At 39.1% G+C, this 26,406-nt stretch overlaps 1 protein-coding gene across 6 annotated transcripts in view; it reads left to right on the forward strand.

Annotated features, from left to right (window-relative positions):
* Window positions 1–26,406, forward strand: part of OSBPL6 (oxysterol binding protein like 6) — a 203,191-nt gene that overhangs the window by 146,675 nt on the left and 30,110 nt on the right. For 4 of the 6 annotated variants that reach the window (XM_007965465.3, XM_073019841.1, XM_007965466.3 and 1 more), the window contains 2 exons: window positions 8,606–8,771; window positions 19,544–19,677. In XM_007965465.3, the coding sequence (XP_007963656.1) occupies window positions 8,606–8,771; window positions 19,544–19,677 (300 nt within the window). Of the gene's footprint in view, window positions 1–3,383; window positions 3,459–8,605; window positions 8,772–19,543; window positions 19,678–26,406 lie in introns of all 6 variants that reach the window. The other 2 variants (XM_073019840.1, XM_007965463.3) reach the window with 1 other exon arrangement.

The raw sequence follows: 26,406 nt of genomic DNA on the forward strand, positions 1-26,406 counted from the left end.
TTCCCCTCTGTTTATAAAATTAATACTGTAGGGAGAGATGTGCCAAGTGATTTCACAAGAAAATTACTTAAAATTGCTTTTGGCAGTTTTATTGGTTTTGAACTTGTGAGTGTCTAGTTTTGTTTGTTTGTTTGTTTTAAGCGTGGTGTCTGAATCAAAGCCAAGAAAAAGACTCATTTTTATAAGTAAAAGAATCATTATTCTAAATAAAATAATTGAAGAAGGCCTGCATCACAAGAAAGAACACATACATTTGTTAATAGATATTGTTTTAACCACATTTAATGTGTATTGACCACATTCTTGTTCAGAGCTGTTGTCTTGGACAGGTTGGTTCCCAGTGAGTTGTAGTGCAGTGTCCCAGCTACCTTGCTGCATCTAGGAGCTCCATTGGAGACCCCAAATCACTATTTTTTTTTTTTTTTCTGAAGGACACAGAATGCAACTGGAACTATACCACCTAGCCTCTCAGCCTGTGGTTTTACATAGATAGAAAAGTTATGAAGATTTTTTTGAGTCATCAGGAGAAAATGTCCAAAAAGCTAGAAAATACTCATTCATACTCCCGCCACATCTTTGGGTGGTTCATTTGTTTTAAAATTTTTATTTATGACATTTCATTTTGCTTGTGACTTTACTAAGGGTAATAAAATGGCCTTTGTAATTCTAGTTTAGTTATTTTTGAGGGAAATTGAAATCATCTAATCCCTTAAAGACACTCAAAGACAACTGCCTTTTCGAAGTGGGAGATTTAGTTCCAATTCCAAGAAGAAACAAATAAACTTAGGAATGCCAGTAAGCTGTTAATCATTCCCAGAGAAACTCCACTTCCACCTGGACTAAAACAAAAGGTATTTTAAGAGGAACACAGCAGAACTTTGTCCTATCCGTGGACCTTTTCTGCTTGCCCAAACCAACAGGTCTTGCAGGAGCCTCAGGATACTCGTTCTCTACTACTGGGAAGTTCCTCCAAGATCCTTCAAAATTCACACTTGGCTAGGGAATCATAAGTTCATCTAGGATGAGTATGCCAACATGAAAATCTTTACTACTCAGTATTTTGCCTAGAGAGAGGCATAGCATCTAATGTTACTCTAGTGGATTAAAGATACCCACCACTTTCTCCTACCTTATACCCAGCTTTTTCCCCTCCTGTTTTAAATGTTTTGATGATGGGAATTCTATCTAATGAGTCCAAGCATTTGTTTTGAGTCAATGATCATCTCACTGCTCGAACCACTTTCACTGATGTTGCAGCCAATACGAGAGGCTCTCAAGTGGTGAGAGTTCATCTTCCGTCCCCGTCTTCTTCGTAACTAAGTACAACAGCCATTGTGAGGCTGCCCAGACCGTCCAGTGGTGGTGGTTGTGGTATTGTTGCTGCTGCTGTTGTTATCGATGTTGTGTTACTGAACTTTGTATTCAGTATTCCATAGTAGTTGTCATTTTGAAAAAATTATAAAATAGATCATTAAAAAAATTGACCGCAAGAAAGTTAAAATGAAAAACATGTTATACTGGATGTTTGATTGCTTATTCTTGCGTAGGTTAGATTGTGCTATTGATTTGAATGAGAAGGTTAAATTCTAGACCAGTATGGCCTTGTTTCTACGGGAAACTATTGGGTAGTTGGCCTCAGAAATTCCTATTATGTAACTCATGAAGTCAGCATTTGTCCTAGAAGGTTCTGTGGAGACTACCTTTTAGAAAAAGGATTTCTTCTTGCCTCCTTAACTTCAAACTTTCTGGTTCGAATAAAAATCTCAATACCATTTTGCAGTAACAATTCAACTGTGTTTTAAATGAAGTAAGAGGAAGGCAAGAAGGAAATATTTTAAAAGAAAGAGTTGTTAGATCTCCTGTGTTGCTGATAATATGAATTAAATACTAGATCCCTGGACGTTGAAGGGAATGGGGAATAGTAGAAAGTACATAGTAGCAGACAGATGATCTTATGTTGCTCCTGTATAGCTGTCCTGCATCTCATAGATGCTCAAATTACACTGAAGGGTGAAAATAAGTTCTTCCCCCTTTTACTACATTAAGGAAAAAGGATTTTGTGTAGAAAATATTTTTGTGGAAAACAGATTATGTGTGTGTGTGTGTATGACAAACATATACTTATATGTATGCAGAAGACTTATGCAGATGGAAAATAAATAAGATTGTAATTTTGGAACTTTTTTGAATATTTAGAGATAGAAAAATTTAAAATATTTTTCTGACATCCCAAAAAGACTAAAGCAGTCCTACTGTTTCTTCAATCTGGGCTGTTAGGAGATTCTAAGAAAGTATATCTTAATTATTTGGAAATGAAATTATTGCTCATGGCTGGGCAAGGTGCTGCATGCCTGTAATCCCAGCATTTCGGGAAGCCAAGGTGGGAGGGTCACTTGAGGCCAGGAGTTCAAGGCTGTGGTGAGCCATGATCATGCTACAGCACTCCAGCCTGGGCAACACAGTGAGACCCTATCTCAAAAAAGAAAAAAAAAAAAAGTATTGCTCACAACCTTGAGGAGTCAGCGTCTGTCAGATGGAGGCAAAGTTGAATGATTAGAAGGAAATGTCATCATCCCTTAATCCCATCCATCAAGAGGAAAAAGACAAAATGAAAGAAAACTGTAGGATTCTTCTACTGGTTTGTGCATAGGTGCGCATTACTAAATGAAAACTATGCTTTCAGGTTTTCGTAGTTGATTTTTATAGGCATTGTCCTCACTCACTGAGGAACTTAAGTTTTCTTTTCTGATCTTATGGGGTCTGGCATCTTCCTTGGAAAATTCTTAGACTTGAAAATCCCAGCACTGTTACTGATGTGGAGTCCCAGATAGTGAGCTGTATAATAGGAGATTAAGTAGGAAGTTGAAGAACCCTCATACCCTTCCCTTACTTTTTTTCTTCCAGTAAGAAATTAAAAAAAAAATTCTGTCTGGCCATTAGGAGGCTCTCATTACAACCTGTTCATTTTAGCCTTCCCACATTATTTAGATCAGTTTTTCCTGAACTTAGTTTTCCTTGCTACCATTTATTGAATACCTTTTGACTTCATATAACATGATATCTATATGACTAAAACAGTATGCATATTTATTTTACCTTAAAATTGCAGGCTGTCCATCAGTTTATAACTCCGTCTCCTTTTGGGGTGTGAGTTATAGTCAGCAAATAGAATTCAGGTGTTTGAGTAATCGGCAATGACAGCGATGAACATTTCTCATAGCATGAATGCCCGTGAGCTCTTTTCAATGCTGATTTAAGAAAAGTCGACTTCAGTTAAAAACTGTCCCTCTCCTTGTCTGATTATCTTTCATCCTCCCATCTTCCATCCTTTCCTCCCCCATCCTGTGTTTCCTCCCCCCTTCTCTTCTCCCATTCACTGTCAGGAAGGGCCACCTGCGAAGGGCCAGTTCAGCACAACGCGGCGCCGGCAGAGGCTAGCGGCAGCAGTGGCTACAACAGTGAGTGGATTTCAATCTCAAGTGGAAGTTTAATAAGAATGAAAACCTGTGTACAAGGGTGACCCCCTGTCCTGATGGTGCCACTGGTGTGTGATGGTGTCACCTGTAGCCCAATCATGGCAGCATAGCTTTCGCATGTTCTCTGGCTGTCTTTGCATGGCAGGAGTCAAACACGGGTATTCCTTTTTACAATGGAGAAGTATTATATAATCTAGTTCTTTCGCTATACATGAAGACATAATTTAAGTCAAATTTGCAAAATTGAGTGCAGTGCCCCATGATGTGAGCTTTCCTTAAATTATATTGTTTTTTTTTTTTTTCATTTTTACCATACTGATATTGGAACTTTTGCTAACTAATTTCTCTTTTCCTAAGAAAAGTCATGTTACTACAGACATAAATTGTGCTTTTTTTTGTAGCAGTGTGACTATTTGAAAAGGATGTGAGAATAAAGAAATGAGAGGGTAAGAAAAGGTGAATTTTGCTGTCATCTCTAAATGGCTACCCAAGTTACACTTAGCAAGGGAAAATCGTTTTCTGAAGAGAATATTGACATGAAAATTAGAAATTGTAGTGTGGAAATGACAAAAATAAAGACAGTTTTATGGTATTTAATCCATATCTAGAGGTTTTTTTTTTTCTGAGAGAAAATAGAATGGATATAAGGAGAGTAGAGAACATACTGAGGTAGATAAGGCAAATGGATAGTGAATGACTTGTCTACAGAATATAAAATAGAGTATCAAAACATAAGAACTCCTTGCTGGATAAAAGTCAATTAAAAAATTTGTTTAATCATGAGAGCCTATGAACTTCGTAAAATATAGAGTACTGAGTTCATAGCAATCATAGATGTTAGTTTTTTGGCTATTAGATAATACTTCCTTAATTAACAACAGTCTTGCTGTCACTAAGGGTGGAATGTATTTTAAGATTACAATTGCTGAAAAAAATATGAAAAAGTTTTGACTGCATTACAGGAGAATGGATGCTGGTGTGAGGGTTGGTGGCTTTCTACTTTATGATTAGTAATTGGCTCTTGCCTTATATCTGGGTGTTTAGCTAGACTGAGAAACAAATTTGCTTTTGATTATGAAATGAACCAGTGACTTGGAATTTATTAGGGAACTGACTCTTAAACTCACAGTTTTGTAAACATTTGAACAAACAAATTATTGAAATAGCTTTCATGGTCCATGTATATCTTATGCATGTATTCAAATGCAGATGAATAAATCCCAATGACACTGATGTGGTAACAGATTCTGACAATAGATGCACATATAATCAGTTCAATATTATTAAAGGTAATTTTCCATTTATAAAATTAATAAATACACATGGTTATTAGAGATAACAACTTAGTATGGAAAGGAACAGTCCATCATTTTATGAAAACACTGTCTTCTTAAGCAATATACATCTAAGATGCCATGCAGAGAAGTGATTCTGTCTCTTCTGTGTTAATTTTTTAAATTGCAGATACATACAGTGAATATAATAAAACTGAGATTAGTACCTATTTGAATAGAATGGGTTCATATTTTTAAAATTGGCAGTAGAAGAGAAAAAGCTTTTAAAAGAAGAAATCATTAATGCCCACCTCCCAGGGTAGCTGTGACTATAGAAGTTATGAGAAAAACTTAGTGGCATGTAGTAAGAAAAGCTACTGGCAACATTTAATAATGTATTCAGGAATAACTAGGGGGACTGGCTACTCCAGGATCTATAGCTTTGTCTCCATACCAAAATGCCGCAACATCTAGCAGATGTTTCAGAAATTTATTCTTGATGACTCTTTTTTTTTTTTTTTTTTTTTGAGACGGAGTCTTGCTTTGTCGCCCAGGCTGGAGTGCAGTGGCCAGATCTCAGCTCACTGCAAGCTCCGCCTCCCGGGTTTACGCCATTCTCCTGCCTCAGCCTCCCGAGTAGCTGGGACTACAGGCGCCCGCCACCTCGCCCGGCTAGTTTTTTGTATTTTTTGGTAGAGACGGGGTTTCACCGAGTTAGCCAGGATGGTCTCGATTTCCTGACCTCGTGATCCGCCCGTCTCGGCCTCCCAAAGTGCTGGGATTACAGGCTTGAGCCACCGCGCCCGGCCCTATTCTTGATGACTCTTAGCGCTAGCATTCAGAATAGCCAACTCACAACAGCAGCCAGACCCAACAGAACAGGAGACTGGAAAAAGAGAAATACTGGCTCTTCCCCATGGAAGAACACTGAGGATCCCAATGCAGTCAGTACCCTCAAAGAATCCCTGTACACATAGTGCAGAATAGCAACAGCAGGAGACTTTTCCCACTGGCTTGATGAGTCCTGTAAGCATAGTATCTATCTTAGACCTACTGTGTAGACTTTCATGTCTACCATTGCTGAATTTCACTGTCAGCAACTCCATTGTCAACTCATTTCGCTTTTGACTTCTTCATGGACAGGTGTTAAGAGCATCTCCTAATGCTACCAGAATATTCTAGGATCAGGCTTCCCTCCTGTCATAGGACTTCAAGAAGGCCTTGAATTTCTTTCCTGCACAAGGTAGAAAGGCCCAAATTGAGTGTTGAGGGTTCTCAGATATAAACGTGGAGAGCTGTGGGCAGCTCGCACTCCAACGATCACTGACAGAGAAACCAGTTACACTTAGATTTTTGAATCCCATAATACTCAAATTGATGAATAAAAAGCTGAGTAAATAAGTCCCCAGTCTGAACAGATATTCAATTAGGGTTAGATTAATACATCCCAATTTGTATTCTCAAAAGTTCTCAATTAAAATGGCCCATTCTACATACCTCTTTTTAACAAAAAAAGTTATACCAATATATAAACATTTTCAGTCAGAAGTGTATGAAGATTAGTTCTCAATTTCCCAGGGAACCATCTGATTGCAGTTTGAATGGAACATTCAAGTCTCTTTCCCTATGGATAATATGCAAAACCACTTTTACTGTTGTAATAGCCAATTTAAGTTTCCATTATGTACAAAATATAAATTTGTAACTTATGTTTTTCTTCTCAGCATCTGACTCCAACATTTAATAGAGGAATAATAATTTATCTCAGGGACAAGTCTGGGTCCTTCCTGGACTCCCTGGGTTTTCACTGCATAATGGCCACCTATATAAGCTTCCCGCCAACTCTCATGACCCCACTCCTCACCTGCTCAAGGAAGAGACTCCTCTTCCAATGTGAGTCCTTGGAGTGTTGAGGGCACCTGAATGCAGATAAAATCCTTTTCCATGATGCTCAACATATTACCAAAGACCCGCATTTATTTTTCTTAACGCTGTTCTAGTTCCTTATATCAGAAAACTGTATCATTAATTCTGAAAACTCCCAGATCTGTTTTTTTCACTCACAGTCTCTCCCCATGACATCCTAATCTCCAGCAAGTTTTCCATGGATTCTGTGTCCCTCAAGGGGCTGACTGCTCTTTCTAGATTTAGCATCACCACAGTTAGGGTCAGAACTTCCTTTCTCTATCTTCTGACATTCTGCCACATAAATACCATTCCTTTGTACGTATCCTAAAAAGGTCCTCAGTCCTTGTTATTATTAAGTTACCTGGACAGGATTCCAGCAGAGTATTGAACCCCAGCACTCCATTTTCTTAAATGGCTTATTGGCCACTTCTGGGTCTCAAATCTAGAATAGACAAAAATTTTCAGCCTGATAATCTTGATAAACAAGCTGTTTAACAATCATCTCCCAGCCCAGTGTAGCCAAGTTCTCCAAAGAAGATGAGGTACGGTTCCTTTGATAACTCCAGATACCAAATGCTTCAAATAACATATATTAACATGCTTAGCTTAGCTGAATTTGGGGGGAAAGCTTCGTGCTCACTTTCTTCCCCAGTAAGTCTTGGATATCTTTTAAGAGAAATAAATCCCTGCCAGGACAATGCTGCATCAGAAGGACGCTCTGTCTCAACTACCCTCAACCTGCAGCTCAGGCCAGATATTTTGGTTCTTTCCATCTCTTCCATCTGTCGTCTAAATCCTCGGAGAAAAAGTGCCCTCTTCTCCTTCCTCCTTTCTGTCACCAAATATGTTAGGAATTTTAAAGCAAAAACCAAAAAATTAAAAAAGAAGAGGTCCTGGCATACATATCCGTCAGAGGGTAATGGTTCCTTCATCCCACAGCACATTCCCCGTTAGCTAGGGGGTGTGAATTACCCTATCAGTTACACAAAATTCCAACCTGTGGTGGAGTCTAAGAGTCTGGTTCTTGAAAATAATTGAATGCACATCTGTGCAATAAGAATTAGGGAGAAGTTGTTTGTGATCTGATTTGCAGGAAGAATTGGTATTTTCCTTTCCTGGAATGTTTGACTGAAATTTGTAATGTTTGGGTAAAGCCTTCTTAAAGGGGAGGAAAAGGTGCTTTGCCTCCACCCATCAGGAGCCTAGTCCGTATCCAGCCTGGGCAAGGAAGTACCTCTAGCCATGTGGAAAAATCTATAGTAATATGACTTTTTCTACTTACTGCTTCTCAGTATTGGCCGGTTCATGAATCATGTGCATATATGTAATAGAGTTGTGTATAACATACAAAGGTAAACCACAGTGATTTATATAATATATATTTCGTTTACTAATATAAAATTTAATAAGTCAATTTCCAAAATAAGTGTGAGTCTTTTTAAGCCATTACTGTATTTACTATTAAGGCTGATTTGTTTTTTATTTAATGGCTACAGTGTAAGTGAATCTTCCAGTATATGCATCTCTTGAATTTTCACAGGTTTAGTAAGATCCTGCTCCAGGCTCAGATAGTCCAGACTATAAGAGGTGGTCAGCTACATCACAGTTCAGACTGCTGTTTTTCTGCCAGTTATTTTTGAGGTGCAAGTATGAGTTCAGAGTTTAAGCTTGCCTGAGATTATGTCTTTTATTCCTGTCATTCTGTAGTCATTTCTCTCTGTAACAGTGAAAAATCGGTGAGTTTGTGGCAGTTCTAAATCAACAATGGGAAATGATACTCCCTCTTCCCACCCCAACCGCCTGTAAAATAAATGAGTACTGAGTGTCTCCAAGTGTGTTATCAGAGAGGAGTCTATTATTTTGAAAAATGGGAGAGGTCTTTTCTGTGTAGGAGAATGTGAAACAATGCACTGTTGCTCTTTAATAATTTGTGTCTTCCCCTTTCAGGTTCCTTTCAGTGCTACCATGTCACCAGTTCGCTTGCATTCCTCCAACCCCAACCTTTGTGCAGATATTGAATTTCAGACTCCCCCTAGCCACCTCACTGACCCTCTGGAAAGTTCAACAGATTATACAAAGCTGCAAGAAGAATTTTGTCTAATTGCACAGAAAGGTAACAACAAAAATAATGCGCCCTTTAAAGAAGCTCTCTTTGATGAAACATTATCCTTTGTTCTTTTATCTTTGTCTTTGTGGTAATGATAGACTAAATGGTTTCATATAGTGGTTGAAGTTCTATATACAAAAATGCAACAGGACATGATGCTTGCCTGTTGGAAGATCACACATCACAGGTTTACAGTTTTGACTAAAGAAAGAAAGTGCCATGGGGGTGGGAGATAAATAAATTATACGCAATCTGGCAAGATACTACTACTCAACATTTTTTTCAATGTGTCTTAGTTATCATTTAATACATATTTATTGGTTCTCTTTAGATTCTGTTTATTTCTTTTTTATTAAATAATACTCATTTATTGGACTTTACAATTTGTGGGTTGGGAATTCAGGCAGGGCTCAGCTAAGCAGCGAAACCTCTGAGCCACGTGTCTTTGACTAGCCCCAGTCACTAGGATTCGGCTGCAGGCTGAACTGGACTGAAAGGCCCAAGGTGGTTTCCCTCCTGTGCCTAGCATGTTGGCAAGACAGCTGGAAGGCTGCACACAACTGTGCCCCCTTCCTCTCCATGGCAGTTTAGGGTTCCAAGAGCCTGGCAGCGGAAGCTGCTCGTCCTTTTCAAGGCCAGCTCTGGAACTGGTGTAGCATTCTACTTCCATTGTATTCTGTTGGTCAAAGCACTATAGGCCAGCTCAGATTTGAGGGGAAATTGATTCCACATTTGAGCCTCTTCTTTATGCTCTGTGGCTGATGATAACAATTTAATTTACACAACAAGCCTCATTGAAAATTTAACATAAAGAAGACTAGAGCAATATTAATTTGTTTATGTAACAGCATAGATTTATAATCAGTAACTTCTACTTTGGGAAAGGAGGTGCAAAAGGTAGAGTGTGACCACAAATGTGGGAGTTGAATATATGAGTATGGCACAGCTGCTAAGGGAAGATGGTACTTTGGAAGGCAGCCCCCGGAAAACTTTGTGTATTTGGTTGCAATTCTGAAGCTTCTAAGAAATCCAAGTATCAACAGAGTTTTAAAGCTTCTGTTGAATGATGCATCACATTAACCAGCTGAAAGAAAAAAACCACATAATCATGTCATTTGCAGAAAAAGCATTTGTCAAAATTCAATACCCTTTCTTGATTAAAAAGAACTCTTAATGGTTTAGGTATAGAAGGAAAGTTTCTCAACATATTATAATAAAGGCTGTTTATGAAAAACACACAGCTAACATCACTTAGTGGGGAGAAATGGAAAGCTTTTCCTCTAAGATCTGGTACAAGGCAAGGTGGCCCACTCCTCCTGCTTCTATTCAACATGGTACTGGAAGTACTATCAAGAGCAATTAGACAACAAAGAGAAATAAAAGGTATCCAAATCAGAAAGGAAAAAGTAAAATGATCTCTATTTGCAGATGACATGATCCTATGTTTAGAAAACCCCAAAGATGCCACCAAGAAACTGTTAGAGCTAATGAATGAATTCATTAAAGTTGCAGGATATACAATGAACATACAAAACCCTGTTATTCTATACACAAATAACAACATAGCTGAAAAAGAAATCAAGATCAGTCCTATTTATGACAAAATAAAATACTTAGGAATAAATTTAACCAACGAGTTGAAAAACCTGTACACTGAGAACTATAAAAAAAATGATGAAAGAAATTAAAGAGGACACAAATAAACAAAAGATATTTCATGCTCATGGATCAAAAAGTTATGTTGTTAGAATGTTCATACTTGCGGCCATAAAAAAGAACAAGATCATGTGTTTTGCAGGAAAATGGATGGAGCTAAAGGTTATCATCCTCAGCAAACTAACGCAGGAATAGAAAACCAAATACCATGTGTTCTCACTACAAGTGGGGGCTAAATGATAACAACTTATGAACACAAAGAAGAAACACAAGCAAAAACCACTGGAGCCTATTTGAGGGTGGAGGGTGGGAGGAGGGAGAGGAACAGAGAAGATAACTGTTGGGTACTGGGCTTAATACCTGAGTGGTGAAATAATCTGTACAATGAACCCGCATGACACATGTTTACCTATGTAACAAACCTTCACCTGTTACCCCTAAACCTAAAATAACAGCTAAAAAAAGTTCATACCACCTAAAGAAATATATAGATTCAATATAATTCCTATCAAAATGCTAATGACACTCTTCCAAGATATAGGAAAAACAATAATAAAATTCACATGGGCACTCCATTCCAAGATGGCAGAATAGGAACAACTCCAGTCTGCAGCTCCCAGCATGATCAACACAGAAAATGGGTGATTTCTGCATTTCCAACTGAGGTACCTGGTTCATCTCACTGGGACTGGTTGGACAGTGGGTGCAGCCCATGGAGGGTGAGCCAAAGCAGGGCAGGGCATCACCTCTCCCAGGAAATGCAAGGGGTCAGGGATTTCCCTTTCCTAGCCAAGGGAAGGCGTGACAGACTGTACCTGGAAAAACGGGACACTCCCACCCAAATACTGCTCTTTTCCCAAGGTCTTGGCAACCGGCAGACAAGGAGATTCTCTCCCATGCCTGGCTTGGTGGGTCCCACACCCATGAAGCCTTGCTCACTGCTAGCACAGCAGTCTGAGATCGAACTGCGAAGCGGCAGCCTGGCTAGGGGAGGGGCGTCCACCATTGCTGAGGCTTGAGTGGGTAAACAAAGCAGCCAGGAAGCTCGAACTGGGCAGAGCCCACTGCAGCTCAGCAAGGCCTACTGCCTCTATAGACTCCACCTCTGTGGGCAGGACATAGCTGAGAAAAAGGCAGCAGACAACTTCTGCAGACTTAAATGTCCCTGTCTGACAGTTCTGAAGAGAGCAGTGGCTCTCCCAGCATGGTGTTTGAACTCTGAGAACAGACAGACTGCCTCCTCAAATGAGTCCCTGACCCCCGTGTAGCCTAACCGGGAAACACCTCCCAGTAGGGCCCAACAGACACGTCATATAGATGGGTGCCTCTCTGGGATGAAGCTTCCAGAGGAAGGATCAGGCAGCAATATTTGCTGTTATTCAGCCTCCGCTGTTGATACCCAGTCAAATGGTCTGGAGTGCACCTCCAGCAAACTCCAACAGACCAGAAGCTGAGGAACCTGACTGTAGGAAGGAAAACTAACAAACAGAAAGGAATAGCATCAACATCAACAAAAGGGTCATCTACACCAAAACCCCGTTTGTAGGTCACCAACATCAAAGACCAAAGGTGGATAAAACCACAAAGATGGGGAGAAACCAGAGCAGAAAAGCTGAAAATTCTAACAGCCAGAGCACCTCTTCTCCTCCAAAGGATCACAGCTCTCCGCCAGCAATGGAACAAAGCTAGACAGAGAATGACTTTTATGAGTTGGCATAAGTAGGCTTTAGAAGGTCAGTAATAACAAACTTCTCCAAGCTAAAGGAGCATGTTCTAACCCACCACAAGGAAGCTAAAAACCTTGAAAAAAGGTTAGATGAATGGCTAACTAGAATAAATAGTGTAGAGAAGACCTTAAATGACCTGATGGAGCTGAAAACCATGGCACGAGAACTTCGTGACACATGCACAAGCTTCAATAGCCAATTCAATCAAGTGGAAGAAAGGGTATCAGTGATTGAAGATCAAATTAATGAAAAAAAGCAAGAAGACAAGGTTAGAGAAAAAAGAGTGAAAAGAAATGAACAAAGTCTCCAAGAAATATGGGACTATGTGAAAAGATCAAATCTACACTTGATAAGTATACCTGAAAGTGACGGAGTAATGGAACCAAGCTGGAAAACACTCTTCAGGATATTATCCAGGAGAACTTCCCCAACCTAGCAAGTCAGGCCAACATTCAAATTCAGGAAATACAGAGAACACCACAAAGATACTCCTCGAGAAGAGTAACCCCAAGACAAGTAATTGTCAGATTCACCAAGGTTGATATGAAGGAAAAAATGTTAAGCGCAGCCAGAGAGAAAGGTCCGGTTACCCACAAAGGGAATCCCATCAGGCTAACAGTGGATCTCTCAGCAGAAACCCTACAAACCAGAAGAGAGTGGAGGCCAATATTCAAGATTCTTAAAGAAAAGAATTTTCAACCCAGAATTTCATATCCAGCCAAACTAAGCTTCATAAGTGAAGGAGAAATAAAATCCTTTACAGACAAGCAAATGCTGAGAGATTTTGTCAACATCAGGCCTGCCTTGCAAGAGCTCTTGAAGGAAACACTAAACATGGAAAGAAACAACCGGTACTGGCCACTGCAAAAACATGCCAAATTGTAAGCACTAAACGTGGAAAGAAACAACCAGTACTGGCCACTGCAAAAACATGCCAAATTGTAAAGACCATCATCGATGCTATGAAGAAACTGCATCAGTTAATGGGCAAAATAACGAGCAAACATCATAATGACAGGATTAAATCACACATAACAATATTAACCTTAAATGTAAATGGACTAAATGCCCCAATTAAAAGACATAGACTGGCAAATTGGATGAAGAGTCAAGACCCATCAGTGTGTATTCAGGAGACCCATCTCACGTGCAGAGATACACATAGGCTCAAAGTAAAGGGATGCAGGAAGATCTACTAAGCAAATGGAAAGCAGAAAAAAGCAGGGGTTGCAATCCTAGTCTCTGATAAAACAGGCTTTAAACCAACAAAGATCAAAAGAGACAAAGAAGACCATTAAATAATGGTAAAGGAATTAATTCAACAGGAAGAGCTAACTATCCTAAATATATATGTACCCACTACAGGGGCACCCAGGTTCACACAGGCAAGTCCTTAGAGAACTACAAGGAGACTTAGACTCCCACACAATAATAATGGGAGACTTAACACCCCACTGTCAATATTAGACAGATCAATGAGACAGAAGGTTAACAAGGATATCCAGGACTTCAACTCAGCTCCGCACCAAGCAGACCTAACAGACATCTACAGAACTCTCCACCCCAAATCAACAATGTACATTCTTCTCAGCACCACATCACACTTATTCTAAAATTGACCACATAATTGGAAGTAAAGCACTCCTCAACAAATGTAAAAGAACAGAAATCACAACAAACTGTCTCTCAGACCACAGTGCAATCAAATTAGGACTCAGGATTAAGAAACTCACTCAAAACTGCACAACTACATGGAAACTGAACAACCTGCTTCTGAATGACTACTGGGTAATTAACGAAATGAAGGCAGAAATAAAGATGTTCTTTGAAACCCATGACAACAAAAACACGACGTACCAGAATCTCCGGGACACATTTAAAGCAGTGTGTAGATGGAAATTTATACCACTAAATGCCCACAAGAGAAAGCAGGAAAGATCCAAAACCGACACCCAACATCACAATTAAAAGAACTAGAGAAACAAGAGCAAACAAATTCAAAAGCTAGCAGAAGGCACAAAATAACTAAGAGCAGAGCAGAACTGAAAGAGATAGACACACAAAAAAACCCTCCAAAAAATTAATGAATCCAGGAGCTGGGTTTTTTTTTTAAAAGATCAACAAAATTGATAGACCACTAGCAAGACTAATAAAATAGAAAAGAGAGAAGAATCACATAGATGCAATAAAAAAAGATAAAGGGGATATCACCAGCGAACCCACAGAAATACAAACTACCATCAGAGAATACTAGAAACACCTCTATGCAAATAAACTAGAAAATCTAGAAGAAATGGATAAATTCCTGGACACATACACTCTCCCAAGACTAAACCAGGAAGAAGTTGAATCTCTGAATAGACCAATAACAGGCTCTGAAATTGAAGCAATAATTAATAGCCTACCAACCAAAAAAAGTACAGGACCAGATGGATTCATAGCCAAATTCTACCAGAGGTACAAGGAGGAGTTGGTACCATTCCTTCTGAAAATACTCCAATCAATAGAAAAAGAGGGAATCCTCCCTAACTCATTTTATGAGGCCAGCATCATCCTGATACCAAAGTCTGGCAGAGACACAACAAAAAAAGAAAATTTTAGACCAATATTCCTGATGAATGTCAATGCAAAAATCCTCAATAAAATACTGGCCAACCAAATCCAGTAGCACATCAAAAAGCTTATCCACCATGATCAAGTTGGCTTCATCCCTGGGATGCAATGCTGGTTCAACATACACAAATCAATAAACGTAATCCATTACATAAGCAGAACCAATGACAAAAACCACATGATTATCTCAATAGATGCAGAAAAGGCCTTCAACAAAATTCAACAGCCCTTCATGCTAAAATCTCTCAATAAACTAGGTATTGATGGAACATATCTCAAAATAATAAGAGCTATTTATGACAAACCCACAGCCAATATCATACTAAATGGGCAAAAACTGGAAGCATTCCCTTTGAAAACTGGCAGAAGACAAGGATACCCTCTCTCACCACTCCTATTCAACATAGTGTTGGAAGTTCTGGCCACGGCAATCAGGCAAGAGAAAGAAATAAAGAGTATTCAGTTAGGAAAAGAGAAAATCAAATTGTCCCTGTTTGCAGACGACATGATTGTATATTTAGAAAACCCCATCGCCTCAGCCCCAAATCTCCTTAAGCTGATAAGCAACTTCAGCAAAGTCTCAGGATATAAAATAAATGTGCAAAAATCACAAGCATTCCTATACACCAATAACAGACAAACAGAGAGCCAAATTATGAGTGAACTCCCTTTCACAATTGCTACAAAGAGAACAAAATACCTAGGAATACAACTTACAAGGGGGTATGAAGGACCTCTTCAAGGAGAACTACAAACCACTTTACAATGAAATGAAAGAGGACACAAACAAATGGAAGAACATTCCATGCTCATGGATAGGAAGAATCAATATAGTGAAAATGGGCATACTGCCAAAGGTAATTTATAGATTCAATGCCGTCCCCATCAAGCTACCAATGACTTTCTTCACAGAATTGGAAAAAACTACTTTAAAGTTCATATGGAACCAAAAAAGAGCCCTCATTGCCAAGACAATCCTAAGCAAAAAGAACAAAGCTGGAGGCATCATGCTACCTGACTTCAAACTATACTACAAGGCTACAGTAACCAAAACAGCATGGTACTGGTACCAAAACAGATACATAGACCAATGGAACAGAACAGAGGCCTCAGAAATAACACCACACATCTACAACCATCTGATCTTTGACAAATCTGACGAAAACAAGAAATGGGGAAAGGATTCCCTATTTAATAAATGGTGCTGGGAAAACTGGCTAGCCATATGTAGAAAGCTGAAACTTGATCCCTTCCTTACACCTTATACAAAAATTAATTCAAGCTGAATTAAAGACTCAAATGTTAGACCTAAAACCATAAAAACCCTCGAAGAAAACCTTAGCAATACTATTCAGGACATAGGCATGGGCAAAGACTTCATGACTAAAACACCAAAAGCAATGGGAACAAAAGCCAACATAGACAAATGGGATCTAATTAAACTAAAGAGCTTCTGCACAGCAAAAGAAACTACCATCAGAGTGAGCAGTCAACCTACAGAATGGGAGAAAATGTTTACAATCTACTCATCTGACAAAGGCCTAATATCCAGAATCTACAAAGAACTCAAACAGATTTACAAGAAAAAAACAATCCCATCAAAACGTGGGTGAAGGATATGAACAGACACTTCTCAAAAGAAGACATTTATGCAGCCAACAGACACATGAAAAAATGCTCATCATCACTGGTCATCAGAGAAATGCAAATCAAAACTGCAATGAGATACCATCTCATGACAGTTAGAATGACGATCATTAAAAAGTCAGGAAACAAGAGATGCTGGAGAGGATGTGGAGAAATAGGAACGCTTTTACACTGCTGGTGGGAGTGTAAATTAGTTCAGCCACTATGGAAAACCATGTGGTGAGTCTTCAAGGATCTAAAACAAGAAATACCATTTGACCCAGTGATCCCATTACTGGGTATATACCCAAAGGATTATAAATCATGCTACTATAAAGACACATGCACGTGTATGTTTATTGTGGCACTATTAACAATAGCAAAGACTTGGAACCAACCCAAATGTCCACCAGTGATAGACTGGATTAAGAAAATGTGGCACATATACACCATGGAATACTATGCAGCCATAAAAAAGGATAAGTCCATGTCCTTTGCAGGGACATGGATGAAGCTGGAAACCATCATTCTCAGCAAACTATCACAAAGACAGAGAACCAAACACCTCATGTTCTCATTCATAGGTGGGAATTGAACAATGAGAACACTTGGACACAGGGCAAGGAATGTCACAGACTGGGGCCTGTCCAGGGGTGAGGGGTAGGGGGAGAGATAGCACTAGGAGAAATACCTAATGTAAATGATGAGTCGATGGGTGCAGCAAAGCAACAAGGCATATGTATACCTATGTATCAAACCTGCATGTTGTGCCGTGTACCCTAGAATTTAAAGTATAATAAATTAAAAATATGAAAATAGATAAAATTCACATGGAACCACAAAAGAATTTGATAACAAGAGCAACCTGGGGGGAAAAAAACAAAGTTGAAAACATCATACTTTCTGATTTAAAATTATATTAGAAAGCTATAGTAATCAAAATAGTAGGGTATTGTCTTAAAAACAGATACATTGACCACTGGAACAGAAAAGAGAGCCTCAAGATAAATCCAAACATATATGATCAACTAATTTTCAAAAAAGGCACCAAAAGACACAATGAGAAAAGGATAATTTGTTCAATGAAAGATGCTGAGAAAACCAGATTTCCACATGCAAAAGAATGAAATTGGACCCTTATCTTACACCATACACAAAAGTGAACTCAAAATAGATAAAAGACTTAAATGTAAGACCTGAAACTGTAAAACTCCTAGAAGAAAACATAGAGCAGAAGCTCCTTGACATTGTTCTTGGCAACGGATTTCTTAGATATAACACCAAAAATTCAGGCTAAAAAATTAAAACTAAATAAATGGAAAATTTCAAAATAAAAACTTTGTTGTGTAAATTTTTAAAAATAAGCTTCTGCACAGCAAAGAAAACAATCAACAAAATAAAAAGATAACCTACAGAATGGGAAAAAATATTTGCAAACCATGTATCAGATAAGGGGTTAATATCCAGGATGTATAAAGAACTCATACAACTCAATAGGAAGAAAACATATAACCTTTACTTGAGGCCAGGAGTTCGAGACAAGCGTGAGCAACATAGTGAGACTCCATCTCTACAAAAAATAAAATTAAAAAATTAGCCAGGCATGGTAATGTGTGCCTGTAGTCCTAGCTACTTGAGAGGCTGAGGTGGGAGGATCACTTAAGCCCAGGAGTTAGAGGTTACAGTGAGCTATGATCAGGCCACTGCATTCCACAATAGACAACAGAGTGAGACCTTGTCTCATAAAAATTAAATAAATAAAAATGTTTCTTTAAAAGAAAACATATAACCTGATTTTAAAATGAGCAAAGGATCTGAGTAGATACTTCTCCAAAAATGACATAAGAATGACCGACAAGTACATGAAAAGGTGATCAGCATCACTGATCATTAGGGAAATGCAAATCAAAACCACTATGCACCACCACCTCACACCTGTTAGGATAGCTATTAAAAAGACAAGTGTTGGCAAGAGTGTGGAGAAAAGGAAACCTTTGTACGCTGTTGTTGGGAATGTACGTTGGTGCAACCATGTACACTGGAAAACAGTACAGAGATTCTTAAAAGAATTAAAAATAGAACTACTATATGACCCAGCAGTCCCTCTTCTAGGCATATATCCACAGGAAATGAAATCACCCTGTTGTAAAGTTATCTGCACTCACATGTTCATTGCATCTGTCAGTGGACAAATGGATAAAGAAACTGTGATATACACATACACAATGGAATATTATTCAGCCTTCAAAAAGGAAGCGATCTTGCCAATTGCCATAGCAATAGATCGTGAATCCTTTGTGATCCTGCCATTCTCCCCCTGTAATTCAGCCACTCTATTTTACACTAAAAATTTCCACTTTTATAAATACCTTTCTCAAATAAGGAAATACCTATTTTAGAATACTTTGCATATTATAGGAACTCTGTTATCATAAAAATAGATGTTGGAAAGTCAACCTTTTTGTAGTTCATGATTGAAGACTGCCTCAGATTTTTACCAATGCTAATTTGTTAGGTATGTACCAAATGGGGAGGGGGTGTTGTTTTTATTGTTGCTTTTAAATCAAAGCACGTTAACAACAAGATATTCCTGTCTGAGAAAGTAACACAAGTGCTGTTCTTAACAGCATGTCATTTCCTACCTCCAGGAGAACCGATCAAAACTTCTTGATCAGCCAGCTGTTTTATGTTGGCAGAATGCATAAAATGCTCTTTTTGGGTGCATGCTTTAGAAAATAGTTTTTGGATAGTTCTAAATGATTTACGTGAGACTTTATGCTACACGGAACTGCTCAAATATGATAATCAAATATGGCAAGTAAACTTGTTCCCTATTCTTTCTAGGGATTATAAATTAATTTCTAAATATTGATAATTTGCATTGGTCTTGATATTTTACATACTACTTCCAAATTTTTGTTGGTCTGTCTGGTATAAAAACCAAATTTTTCACTCTGATCAATTGCCATTGTAATACTTGTGTGGAGTATAGATATTCTGATAAAGATTCCTTTTGAAGGCTAATTTTTAATTAGACCATTACATAGCCTTTCCAGAAAATGTCTATTTGTGAGTGAAAGTCTGGAGAAATTTATAATGTTATGTATTCCTTCTGCACATATCTGACAGTTTTTTCTCACTTTTCTCCCCACCCAGTGCATTCTCTTTTGAAGTCTGCGTTTAATAGCATAGCTATAGAGAAGGAGAAGCTGAAGCAGATGGTTTCCGAGCAGGATCACAGTAAAGGCCACAGCACGCAGATGGCGCGGCTCCGACAGTCACTGTCTCAGGTAGACGAGAGTGTGTGTTTGCATGTACGTGACACACTCCCTACCCTGTAAGACGAAAGATCAAAAGATGGGGAGCTGGCAGGGAGGTGGCTAGTCATGGAGATAGTACAGTTCGCAGAAATTCCCCCAAAAGACTGCAGTGTCGGTATTAGATTATATTACTTTTCTTCCCCAAAATGTCAAGGTAAGAGTGAAAATAAACCAAACTTGTTTGTAAGCATATAATGGTAATTTTGGCCAGTTGAACACTTAATGCTTCTCTAAGGTCATTTATAAGGTAGCCCCTGATTTTAAAAAAAGAATCATGCATTTATTTGACCTATACATCTGAAATGTGTTCCAGGATATATTCAGTCCAATAGTAAATATTTATTTAAAAGGTACTAGATCTTCCACACTTAGTATTTTTCCCACTTACATCTTAATCTGTTGAAAATTACTGATTACTGTCACCCATTTTTTTCTTTTCTGATTTGCACTCTTTAGGTTTTCTTCCTAAGTTATGCTCCCTGAACTAGCCTTTTATATTTCAATATATATTATAGAGTTGATCTTATTAATACTAATCAAATCCCTGTGTATCTATATCAAAGTTGAAATTTCTGATAAAAATCCTTTAGAGCTGTGCTTATGCTTTTTTCAACTGAGTAGTTCCTTAGAAGTATTTTCTTTAGTCTATAAATGCACTGACCTTAACTCCTTTGAGAATTCAATGTTGTAATGTGATTTTGTGAGAACTCGGTGTTTATATAAAATATTATTCGCTTCCTGGTGCCTTGGATCAGAGTGAAGGAGCAAGCAAATCCTGGGTAAGTGGTTCTCCGTGTGGAGCAGATCCTGCTTGAACAGTTTCCCTCAGTCCCTAAAAAGTAGACTTACACCGTGTCACCATGTTTTATGTCCCTGAACTGTCAGCATATTTTGAGTGTTAAGTTTCATGTCATGGATGTTGTTATCTGGGCCACACTTTCTGCATTATCCATAAAACACTGTCAGCTAAGGGGCATATGCTGCTTCCAGTACAAAGCCAGGGGTCTCAGGAGCATGAGCGTGAAAATTCGCTATGATTCTGCCAGTCTGCAGAGGGCTTTATTTAGAAGAACATTTTAATGGCTTTCCCTGGACCCGTCTCATGTTATGGATAGGTGGAACACTCAGTTGACATTAACTGGTCTTCCAAATCATTATTCTGAAAGTATCGTGAATCAGAAAGATCAAAATAATGGTCGAGTAAACATTCAAATGTCATCCTGTAAACATATAAAATACATTCTTGTCCCGCTAAGTGTTGCAACGGTTCCTTTAGATGTATTTAGTGATGGAGGCTTAGAGATAGAAGTCAAGCTTTATTAAGAAAAACAAGAAAATGCATTGTTTCTTGCTTGCCTGCTTGCTTGCTTTTATTTGCTTGTAGGTTAAACAGAGAATGGTAAATAGAGATCTCAGGTCGGGCTTCAGGTGAAATTAGAAATAATTATAAAGAGAAATCTTACAACAGTTATGCATTTGTTCATTCCCTTATTCATTGTATTCCATTCAGGTGACTATATGCTAGGTATTATGCAAGGTACAGAACACCACGGTAAAAGTAGCCCTGGCCATGTTCCCAGCAAGCTCATGATCTGATTCATGAGATGAGCAGGAAACAGTGAAATGGAGCATGCCGTAGTACATTCACAGCAGTACATGGTGGTGCAGATTTCCAGGGCTGTTTGCTCAGAGGAATGGGAGATCCCTGAGCTGAGAGCAGAGCCACAGATCAGGCTTCTTGGAGAAATCAGACCTTCAACCTGGCCTGAATAGACAGCAACTGCTCACAAGGAAGGGCCCGATGCTAATATGACAAAAGTGAAATAAAGCAAAATTTGATCAACTGTGCTTCCTTGGGGTTAAAATATTTCCCTCTCTTGTCAAAACATATTTATTTGCATCTAAAGGTAGAGCCTCAATAGATTTTTGTTGGATTGTTTGTTATTGTTATTTATTTTTACAAAAAAATCTCAATTTTAGCCTTGAAAGATGTGAAAATAATTTGGAACTATTAAGTTTCAAGTAGACCATTACAGCCTATCCAATAGATAATTCAGTGTTTACAGTTGTGTGTCATCCCAGCATTTTGGTGATGTTCACATTCCCGTGTGTGTCCATGCCCTCCCCTCGGGGTAGTCGCACCCCCACTGGCCATCTATTCCCATCACCTCTAAGTGTGGACTCCTTTTTGGAAACCACAGCAGCCTTTGCTTAAGGTATTTAAGTTTACTGACAGTTCACTCCTTTCTAACAAATTGCTATTCATGGTTAGGCCATGGGAGAGATGTCTGGAGAATGGCAGGTAGTTCGTATTGGAAGAAGTATGAGATGAACAAGGAAGAATTACTCTTAAGAGTAACTGATTAAGTAGGCAAGAACCAGCTCATCAGGGACTACATAAAGGGTTTTGGATTTATCCTGTCAGTGAAGGGAGGGCTTAACAATTTTAACTGGTAAATGATAATGCCAGAAATTAGAATTATTATGGCATATTTCTGCATATTAGAAAGATTACTCTGGTACAGTATGGAGGGTAGGTGGAATTGGGAGGCAAGACTAGTTTGACAGATTCTTATGGTATTTGAGATAATTTGAGAATAGCTTGTACACTTAAGATAATATTCCTAAACTGAGGAAGTGCCGTGCCAGCATTGGTGGAAGGAGGGAATACATTTCAAAGACACCCAGGAGGGAGAATCAGCATGGCTTGGAGATCAGCAGAATATTAGAAAGGGACAAGAACTCAAAACCAAGACAGTCCAGGGTTTTTACCTGGATAACTGGGTATGTGAAAGTTATTTTCCCCAAGGTGGGACTATAAGAGGAGCTGGTTTGCTTTAGGTATATGATGATGGATTTCTGTGGAGATTGAGGTGTCTGTGGGGCATTTTACAGGCAATTAGATATTTATGTCTAGAGCTCAGAAGACAGGTCTAGGCTAGAGAGGAAGATGGATGCCCCTGCATATCAGGGCAGTTATAGATGTTGACGAATTGCATTGCAGTCAGAATAAAAGGGTCAGTGGTGCTCCTGCTGCTATAGAGAACATTAACATTTAAACGACAGGCCGGCCGGGCATGGTGGCTCACGCCTGTAATCCCGGCACTTTGGGAGGCCGAGATGGGTGGATCATGAAGTCAGGAGTTCGAGACCAGCCTGGCCAACAGGCGAAACCCCATCTCTACTGAAAATACAAACATTAATTGGGTGTGGTGGTGGGCTCCTGTAATCCTAGCTATTTGGGAGACTGAGGCAGGAGAATCACTTGAACCTGGGAGGCGGAGGTTGCAATGAGCTGAGATTGCGCCATTGCACTCCAGCCTGAGCAAGGAGAGAGCGAAACTCCATCTCAAAAAGAAAAAAAAGAAACAGGCCAAGTGGCCATGTGCGGTGGCTCGCACCTTAATCCTAGCACTTTAGGATACCAAGGCTGGTAGATCACCTGAGGTCAGGAGTTTGAAACCAGCCTGGCCAACATGACAAAACCCCATCTCTACAAAATGTAAAAATTAGACAGGCTTGATGGCACATGCCTGTAGTCCCAGCTACTTGGAAGGCTGAGGCAGGAGAATTGCTTGAACCCAGGAGGCAGAGGTTGCAGTGAGCCGAGATCACTCCAGCCTGGGCAACAGAGCAAGACTCTGTCGCAAAATAAAATAAAATAAAATAAAATAAAATAAAATAAGACAGGCCAAGAAAGAGAAGCCGTTGATGGAGACTCAGGGGAAGCAGCCAGAGGATTTAGAAGTGATGACCATTGAGACCAAGGGGAGTTTCAATAGTCTCAGGAAGGAAAAGGTTAACAGAATCCAATGTAGTAGCAACTAATATATAGACTGACCATCAGCCCTGGAATTTGGCAGTCTCAGCATCTTTATATCTTGAGGAAAAAGGGCCAGCAGATAAGAAAATAGTGAGGGTGGAAAGCAACTGATCAGCCCTCCTGGTTGGCCAACTCTGTTCTCGCTGTCCCTCTTTTAATGTAGCGCTTAAGATTGATCAAGTACTAATTAGCTTGAGTACATTGAGACCATTGCTTTCCCTGTTCTGAGTATGTTTTTGAATTAGTATAACTTCACATTATAGTGTCATTATAGGCAGCCTAAAGACATGTTTGGTCCGTATTCAAATGTCATCAGTTAAACTCCCAGATATTTTACTGGGGTCCAGAAAAAAAGCCAGGTGTCCCTCAGAGAGGGGAGGAGGGAGAGAGACTGAATTTAAATAACATCTTTAGGCCAAGCACAGTGGCTTATGCCTATAATCCCAATTCTTTGGGAGGTGGAGGCAGGAGAATTCCTTGCACCCAGGAGTTCAAGATTACAGTGAGCCATGATACCACCACTGCACTCCAGCCTGGGCAACAGAGTAAGATCCTGTCTCTAAAGCAAACAAACAACCTTATTTAGTAGTCTAAAACTTTTTTTTTTTTTTTTGAGATGGAGTCTTCCTCTGTCACCCAGGCTGGAGTGCAGTGTCCGAATCTCAGCTCACTGCAAGCTCCGCCTCCTGGGTTCACGCCATTCTCCTGCTTCTGCCTCCTGAGTAGCTGGGACTACAGGTGCCCGCCACCATGCCCGGCTAGTTTTTTGTATTTTTTAGTAGAGACGGGGTTTCACCGTGTTAGCCAGGATGGTCTCGATCTCCTGACCTCGTGATCCGCCTCTATGTCCTATTTGACATAAGTCCTATTTGATGTATGTCTATGATTAAAGTGCTGCATTTCAACAAGGCTTTAAGTATATCAAACTCAGCAAATTTTATCATCTTTTTTGAAGGCATATAGCAGATAAAATACTTGAAATTAGCATTTTTACAACATGCTTAGCATAAATTGTTACCTGCCTTGAGCAAACAACAATTTGCGAGGCTGGGCAGTCTAATGAATTGCTCTTCTAAAGTAATATTACTTCGACCAGCCTGGCCAACATGGTGAAACCCCATCTCTACTAAAAATACAAAAAATTCGCTGGGTGTGGTAGCAGGTGCCTGTAATCCCAGCTACTTGGGAGGCTGAGGCAGGAGAATTGCTTGATCCCAGGAGGCGGAGGTTGCAGTGAGCCAAGATCGTGCCATTGCACTCCAGCCTGGGCGACACAACAAGACTCTGTCTCAAAAAAATATAAATAAATAAAGTAATATTACTTCCCCGATCTATATGTACACAAAAACATATGTAATTCTGTTATTTAACCCCCATGAAACTTAAACTTTCACACTTGAGAGGGAGGTTAGATGCTGGACCCAAGCCTGTAGGACAGGACATTTCATGTGGCATCCATCCCTTATAAATGACTTTATTTCACATCAGCTATAATGTCATATCTTTTTTTGTTTGTTTTTTGGAGGCAGAGTCTTGCTCTGTTGCCCTGTTTGGAGTACAGTGACTCAGTCTCAGCTCACTGCAACCTCCACCTCCCGGGTTCAAGTGATTCTCCTGCCACAGTTTCCCAACTAGCTGGTATTACAGGCATGTGCCACCACGTCCGGCTAATTTTTTGTATTTTTAGTAGAGATGGGATTTCACCATGTTGCCCAGGCTGGTCTCGAACTCCTGTCCTCAAGTGATCCTCCCACCTCGGACTCCCGAAGTCCTGGGATTATAGGCATGAACCACTGCACCCAGCTTATGTCTTGTTTAATGCAGTACCCTGAACACCAAAATGAAATAGTCTGTAATGAGACTAAGGCAACCTCAGCACCCCAGATTACCATAATAATAAAAATCCAACTCATCTTGAGCCTATCTTCAATACATTACACTTTATCACTGTTACTAGTTTGATTCCTGGCCCCAGAAATTCTGCACAGCTTGTGTTAAATGCAGTGAGAGTTGGGCTCATATAAATGTGAATAACGGAATGTGACCCATCTATTCCAGCTAGAATCACTGTATTTTATTAAATCAAGATGCCATCAGTTGTTACATGCATCATCATTTTGTGCATTACTGAGAAAGGGGAAAAAAAAACACTGTCAATTGAACTGACACACTGCTTCAGAGGCGGTGAATATGGGGGGAAATGTGCATCTTAGAATCAGTGAAATGTAGTAAATATGAGAATTGAAGCAAAAAAATTGCTTAACATACTATATAGTAGCATAATCTAAAATCCCAATCATATCTGTCATCCTCCCTGTCCACAACATTTCACATACCCAAATAATTATTCTGTGATGAAATAAAAGTTGCAAATGTATTTGTTTATTCCTGGATTTCAGTTCCCTGAGACTCGGCCAAATTTGTTGTATGTGAAGATACTCTATAGAATCCTTATATCTTCTTTAAACTTTAAATTGTCATCATTTTGAACATAATTTGGCAATATTTATTAAAAGCCTTAAAACGTTTTTACCCTTTTACCCTGTAGGTCCATGGCTGATATGTCTATTAATGCTGAAATTTAGAAAACAATGATGCACATATTCATGGCAGTATTATTTGTACTAGTAAAAATCAGTAACAGCATAAGTGTCCAATAGTAGGAAATACTTGCTAATGCAACTATTAAAATTATGTGTGTGAAGAGTTTGAAACAAAATAACTGCTTATGTGCAAAGAATAAGGGGCAGATACAGTATTTAAACTGTGCACCCACTAAACAATATTTAAAAATACAGAGGAAAAAAATCTAGAAAGAAATGGGCCAAACTACTAACAGTCGGGTAGTAAGATGCATTTTTTAAAACTTTGTCTAT

Source organism: Chlorocebus sabaeus, chromosome 10, assembly GCF_047675955.1.
Source record: "Chlorocebus sabaeus isolate Y175 chromosome 10, mChlSab1.0.hap1, whole genome shotgun sequence".
Classification (NCBI taxonomy): domain Eukaryota; kingdom Metazoa; phylum Chordata; class Mammalia; order Primates; family Cercopithecidae; genus Chlorocebus; species Chlorocebus sabaeus.